The sequence below is a fragment of the Glycine soja genome, chromosome 14 (assembly GCF_004193775.1).
Source record: "Glycine soja cultivar W05 chromosome 14, ASM419377v2, whole genome shotgun sequence".
NCBI classification, from domain to species: Eukaryota; Viridiplantae; Streptophyta; class Magnoliopsida; order Fabales; family Fabaceae; genus Glycine; species Glycine soja.
This window is the reverse complement of record NC_041015.1, coordinates 46,662,865-46,669,813: the sequence shown is the minus strand read 5'-3', so window position 1 is coordinate 46,669,813 and position 6,949 is coordinate 46,662,865. Positions and strand designations below refer to the sequence as shown.

Here is a 6,949-nt window from a genome sequence, read left to right as displayed (position 1 = left end):
TTAGTTTCACGTTGAAGAATTAATTATTAATTATGAGTTTAGAATTAATATTTGATATTTTTTCATGTTTAATTTTATACTAAAAAAGATTTTAAAAATTAATTATAAATTTAAAATTGATTTTGATATGAAATAAATTTGACTAAATAAAAATATTATAGTAAATTTTACCCATATCTTAAATTCATATTAAATTTTTTAAAATATAAATCATATTATTTTAAAATTAATTTTATTTAAATTCAATCAAACCCGCACCTAGTGCCCTTTTTCTACCCTAAACCATAGATCATATGCCATGCACTGTTCTTTAATTTCTATGACTTTGGCGCTCAAATCTTTCCAATTTCTCTGCCTCCTAACCCCACACTACACGCGCGCACTCTCTCTCTCTCTCTCTCTCTCTCTCTCTCTCTCTACTTTTTACCCTAAAAAGAGGCGTTAGTTTCTTCATAAGCCCCTCTCTTGCAGCAGTCTTTTCGGCCAAACTTCGAAAGAGAGGGGATAGGGGATAGATAGATAGATATAGAGAGAGAGAGACAATCTCACACAACGCATATATATAGAGAGAGAAACAAAAGACGACTTGGGGTCTATAGTGATTTTGTTCTTACTTATCAGATTCTCATTTGTTCTTTTCAATCATCATTTCATAAGAGATCTCTCTTCCCCGCAACCCGTTCTGTCTAAAAGATTCAATCTTAAATCTGAACACTGCGTTTTTCGTTCTGGGGTCCCCTTTTTTTTTTGTCCCAAAAATAATAAACTGTTAATTTTTTTTTCCACAAATGGCACCCAGTTTTGATTGCGTTTCGAGCCTTCTCTGTGCCGAAGACAACAGTATTTTTGACGAAAACGATTATGGGGGTTCGGTGGAGGTTTTGGAGGACGCGTGGCAGGATCCTAGATATCGTCGAAACCTTAGTCAAAGTGAGAACTTGGATGTCCCAAATGGGTTTTTTCCATTGCAGAGTGATGAGTGTTTGAGACTGATGGTGGAGAAGGAATGGGATCACTTGCCTAATGGTGATTATGTGAATAGGCTGAGGAGTGGGGATTTGGATTTTGGGGCCAGAAAAGAGGCCATTGATTGGATTGAAAAGGTGGGTTTTAAGAGCTTGTGCTGATTTTGCATGCTCTTTGAGGATTCTTTATTGTGTTTTTGCGTGTGGCGGTGTTGTTGGGGATTGTTTTTCTTCTAATCTTTAAACGGGGTTTCTGAAAATCCTCACTTTTTGCCTTTGATGATCTTATTTTCAAGAGTTTTATTTGGATTTGACTGCCTCTTTTTCTGTTTGTGGATGATTTCATTGGTGAATCTGAGGCTCTTGGACTGGATTCGATTGCCCTTTTATTTTGAAGTTGTTTGTTGGGTCGAATTCTTTTGTTAATGCATATTTTTTAAAGCTAGATTAGTATTTCATTTTTTTTTCAGTGTGAAGCCATTTGATCTTGGAAACAAGGATTATTGATCATCGATCGCCATTTGCTATGGTCTAACTAATGAGCGAATGTTCCTGTTTTATAGGTTCAACAGCACTTTGGTTTTGGACCCCTCTGTGCATATCTATCCATAAACTACTTGGACCGTTTCCTTTCTGCATATGAATTACCAGTAAGCCAATTAATGTAATTGACTTCTCAAAGGTTTTTAATCTGATCTTGTCTTCTCAAATGGTTTCTTGATCTGATCTTTTCATCGCAGAAGCACAGAGCTTGGACAATGCAATTGTTGGCTGTGGGGTGCTTATCTCTGGCAGCCAAAATGGAAGAGACTGATGTCCCGTTCTCTCTTGATTTGCAGGTAAAATATTTCAATTTCACGATTAGTTGTATTAACTTATTCATTGCATGTTTGGTTTAGATTATGTTGAAGATCCAATTGTTTGTTTTTTCCGAGAGATTAAATCCAGGAAGTTATTATTTTTCCATACATGCACTAAGATAAATGTTATTTAATTTAACAATAGGTGGGTGAATCTAAGTATATATTTGAGGCTAAAACAATACAGAGAATGGAGCTTCTGGTGCTGAGCACATTGAGATGGAGAATGCAGGCAATTACCCCATTTTCCTTCATTGACCATTTCCTTTACAAGATCAATGATGATCAAAGTCCAATTGGAGCTTCAATTTTGCAATCCATCCAGCTTATACTGAGCACTGTAAGAGGTACATGTCTGTTCTCTCTCCCCTAACTCTCTGCAGCAATAATAAATATGATATGGAGGAAGTAGAGATGATAATTTGAGGAGTTGGAATCCAATGCAGGAATTGACTTCTTAGAATTCAGACCCTCAGAGATTGCAGCAGCAGTGGCAATATCTGTGGTGGGGGAGGGCCAAACAGTGCACACTGAGAAAGCAATTTCTGTTCTGATTCAGCTTGTGGAAAAGGTAAATACATATGGTGGTGGTCCAATGACAATAAAAAAAAAAGTGAACATTTATAAATGATGGTTTGGTTTTCCCTTTTGAGCATGATCATTTTAAGTTGATTACTTGTAAGTTGTAACTTGTCCTCATCAAATGCAATTAATTGTTAACACGGTTTAATTAATGTTTTACATTGTCCTATTTGTTGTTTCTTTTTGGCAGGAGAGGGTCTTGAAGTGTGTTAAAATGATCCAAGAGCTGGCATCAAATAGTGGTGGTTCTGCCAAGGGTGCTAGTGCTTCTGTTTCTGTCCCTAGCGTGCCCGAAAGCCCACTAGGGGTGTTGGTCACTGCATGCTTCAGCTACAAAAGTGATGACACAAATGCTGCTTCATATGCAAATTCTTCACATAACATTAGTCCAGATGCTAAAAGGAGGAAGCTAAACAAAACCTTTGGATAATAGTCATTGTGGCCTGTGATTTTCAACGTCATTCCTAGGATGCCTTTACTTAAAAAAATAAGATGTTATGTGCTTTGAAGGTGCCCCCTCAAGGGAATACCCAATGAAGGAAGTAGGAATGTAGATAGGGAAAGTGAAAAAATAAAAAACCATGCATAAAAGGGTGCCAAAAAGATAAAGGTGGATCGTGACTAGTGGGAGATTTTTAAGGGATGGAATCAACAAATTTCATGCTCCAAGCCGGATGTGACCACTCAACACCAGCTGTTAAATATTTTATAGGTCTTTTTAACAGCTATAAAAGAGGTAGTGAAAGAGGAGGGAATAAGAAAGAAGGACTAGTGTATTTGTATGTGTAAGTACATTTTGTCTTTTTACTTTTAAATGAGGGAGTTAAATAGAAACCCATAAGGCAGAAAACAAAAAAAAAAAAAGAAAAACAAAATAAGATGCAGAGCTACTAGTATTGAGAAATATTTGCGGCATTTATTAATTTTTTTTGTCATGATTCTTATTTTATTGGTTACATTATTTAATAATCAGATTTGCAGTTTCTGCAAAGTTCACAAAAGATAACAGAAGTATTATTTTTTGAGGTACAAAAATAAATACTATTATTGTCCTGTCACCATACGGATCTTGCTTTTCCTACAGTACGCCTTGTCAGCAATTCAATTGGACACTTTGACCAAGTGACTGTTTAGACCATTGCTTGGTGGTTTGAGAAGTTCCTTTCCGCAAGCACCAAAAATTAATGTACAAACCAATGAATCTGTCTTGTCTTCCTAAATCTTGTCACTGGACAAAACATAATTAGAAAAGTTATGTAGTTATAATTTTGATTCATTGGGTATCACCTAGATATAAAGAATAATAATTTACTAAATTGTAACACCTAGTGGCTACTGGGTCGTACCACTGTACTATCAAAGCTTTGCTCAAGGCTTCAAGTTTTTTTTTTTTTTTTTGTATGGCTTCCAACATGTGAGGGGTTGAGCTTTGATGGCATTGGTACAATGAAGTGTTGAGGCTGTTAGCCAGATGATGAGTTTAGATAAAGAATTTTAAAATGACAGATAATTTAAAATGTAAAGTAAAGAAGCTTATCAAATTTTAGTCAATTATAAAATAATTTGTTTGGATTATAAAAAATTTACAAATATTTTTATTGGAATTTAGAATAAATTTGTTTTTTTCATTTTCTTCTCTCCTCGCTTTCCCTCTCAGCCCACATCGCAACAACAATCTTTAGCATTACAGAACAATTTCATGGTTAAACTTTTGTCCTTGAAAATCTTCAACAAAAAAAAAATCTCAAATTATCTTTCATTAAAAAACCAAGTTCATTCATAGCCGCTTCATGTCACCACGGAGTTTGTCGAGATGGTTGAGCACCTTGCAAAAATTAGTGGCATTGATTATGATGATGATGAAGTAGAGATTCTTCATGGTGACAACAATGATGTAGTGGATAGGACACTCTTAGAGCGAAGACATGCACAACGGCAGTCATTGAGAAATGGAAGGGATAAAACAATGCAACAAATGATATTAGGATGAAGATGAAACGTGTTAGATGAACATAGAGAGTGAAGAATTTTAAAATTCCACTTGTTTTGGTGAAAATTTAAATTCCTCATTTTAAAAGGATCAAAACCCCAAAAAATCTTCAAATTCTCAAATTTAACGTTCAAATGGAACATTTCACTAAATAACAATTAAAATACCCTAAAAAAATACATTATCTTCTTTAAATACTTCATCCAAACATATGGTTAGGAAAAATGAAGCATAGGAATCACATAGAAGATATTTGAATTGTTGTATCTAGTTTCTAGAATTGTGTTATGAAAAATTATTCTAAGAAAAATGAATTTGATAATCATATTTTACTTTTTTATTTATTTCCTTTACCATGGTAATATTGGGATTAGAATTTATGACTTTGTGTATACTACAGAAGTTTCTAACTATTAGATCGACTATGGCGATTCAACATTTTTATGTTTTGTAGCATATGGATTTAAAAAATTTTGGATATTTTATTTTTATGAAAACAATGTTCACGCGTTTTCACACATTTTTATTTCTATGACAAGATAAATATGTTTTGTTCAGTTTTGGGAATGTTTATGGGAAGATTTTGTTTGATTATTTTTGTCTCATTCTCTAAATTAAAATGATTGTTATTTTTTTAACGTGACACGCTTTAATATTTATTTATTTTAAGGTGATTAACTTTTTTCTATATAAGTAAAAAAATTGTTTTTAAATTTCTTATTTCCAATCAAAGAAGAAAAAAACCAAACCAACTTAATTGGTTTGACTCATGTGATCGATCAGTTTGGTTAGGTGAAATCGAATCAATTAGCAACCCTACTTTCTTGCAAAATATTAGAATTTTTTATTTAATTGATTTTTTTTAATTTTACTTTCTCCTGTTATTTTTAAAAAATACTAAATCTTAACTAAATATGTTAACAAATTTGCTTAACTATTATTTTAAAATGTGCATTACACGTGATAAATGCTTATTTTTTGTACAACTAAAATTCATAATAAATAAATATCTTTGAATATATAAATTATATTTTAGATTTACAATGGAAAATTTTAGATTGTGATATAAAGTTATTTGTAACTATTTATAATTTTTTTAAAAAAAATGGAATTTAATTTAGACATAGAGAGAAAAGAAGATGGATTAAAAATGATAAATGATTAAGAAGATCATGTATATACATAAAGAAAAAGAAGGTCATATTGATATGGTTGAGAGTTTTTTTTTTTTTTTGACTTGTTGGAGAGGTAGCAAGTGAAATTTACTTCTAAAAGAAGAATTATAGATAATATTAAAAGAGTCGAGGAGGATTCTGACTTTCCAAAAAAATCTAGAAGTAGATAATAACACTCTAAATCATAATAATACTACTTGTTTTATAATGTTAAAATTATGGGTAAGGTATTGGGAATCAAATCTTTAAAACAAATGTTTGATTTAAAATTCTTATAGATTAGTATCAGGCTTAGCAACTCAATACGAAAGATAAAAGGTATCACGTGGTTGAGCCCATCAAATCAATCCATTTTAATCCTTTTTTTGGTGGCTTAAGTTGAGATTTTCAATCCATCAATCCACCTTAACCTGTCTTGTTTTGGTTGGTAAAAAAATGGGTCGAGAGATAAAGCAGGACAGGCTAACCCGCCAACTCATTTTTTATTAAAAAAAATTTAAATATTTATTTTGATATTTCATACATATATTATTAATTTTTAATTAGTTTATTTTTCTAAATAAATTATTATTCAAAATTTGAGGTAATATATTCAATTTTTTAGTAAGTATTTATTATTTAATATATATAAAAGATAAAATTAATTAAAAATAATTAAAATATATTTATTATGTCTTATTATTTTGGCTTTGGCTAGACCTAATAACCAAAAATATCCCCCCACCTTTAAAACATTGAAGCATCAATACTCAGTTATTTAGCTTGGCCAAGTACCCTTGCAACCTTTCTAAGAAAAGGTGTCTTGTCTATATTACTCAAGTATTTGGCTATTCGGTCTAGTTAAATACTCAAGTATCCTCACCACCTTTCTAACAAAGATGTCCTCTTTATAATATTCTGGTATTATGCAAAACTACAAAAAAATGTTAAATAATGGAGGTTATTTTTTAGAGGTTTTAGAAACCTCTTTAATTTATTAAAAACTACAATTTTTTGTGCTTAATTTGCGGAGGTTTATAACCTCTGCTAATTAAATATTATTTTTCCACTCTTTTCTCTTTAAAATAAAATAAATCATGTATTTTCTCGACAAAAAAAAAAAATTCCCTCTCAAACAAATCACAAAATCTCAATTTCCCTCTCCAACTCTACGGCTTCCCTCTCCAAACCCCACACAGACTCTCCAACTACGGCTTCCCCTCCTAAAAACATGAAAAAACTCACAGCTTCCCTCTCCAACTACGGCTTCCCCTCCTAAAAAAATCAAGAAACTCACGGCTTCCCTTAACTCTACGTGTTTCCCGTTGTTGCCACTCTCAATAGGTAATGTAACATCCCATTCTTTTTTCGTAAATAAAATTTTAGAGAATAATGATG

At 32.0% G+C, this 6,949-nt stretch overlaps 1 protein-coding gene across 2 annotated transcripts; it reads left to right on the top strand.

Moving 5' to 3' along the window:
- The first annotated feature begins 343 nt into the window (after positions 1-343).
- Positions 344-3,342, top strand: LOC114383167 (cyclin-D4-2-like). 2 transcript variants are annotated; one of them, XM_028342776.1, is made up of 6 exons: positions 344-1,103; positions 1,529-1,615; positions 1,709-1,804; positions 1,971-2,172; positions 2,272-2,396; positions 2,598-3,342. In XM_028342776.1, exons 1-6 carry the CDS (start codon positions 789-791, stop codon positions 2,835-2,837), a joined length of 1,065 nt encoding a protein of 354 aa, XP_028198577.1. In that variant the 5' UTR covers positions 344-788; the 3' UTR covers positions 2,838-3,342. The 2 variants fall into 2 exon arrangements, with proteins under 2 accessions (XP_028198577.1, XP_028198576.1); XM_028342775.1 differs by having other exon boundaries at positions 345-1,103; positions 1,706-1,804.
- Positions 3,343-6,949: the final 3,607 nt, after the last annotated feature.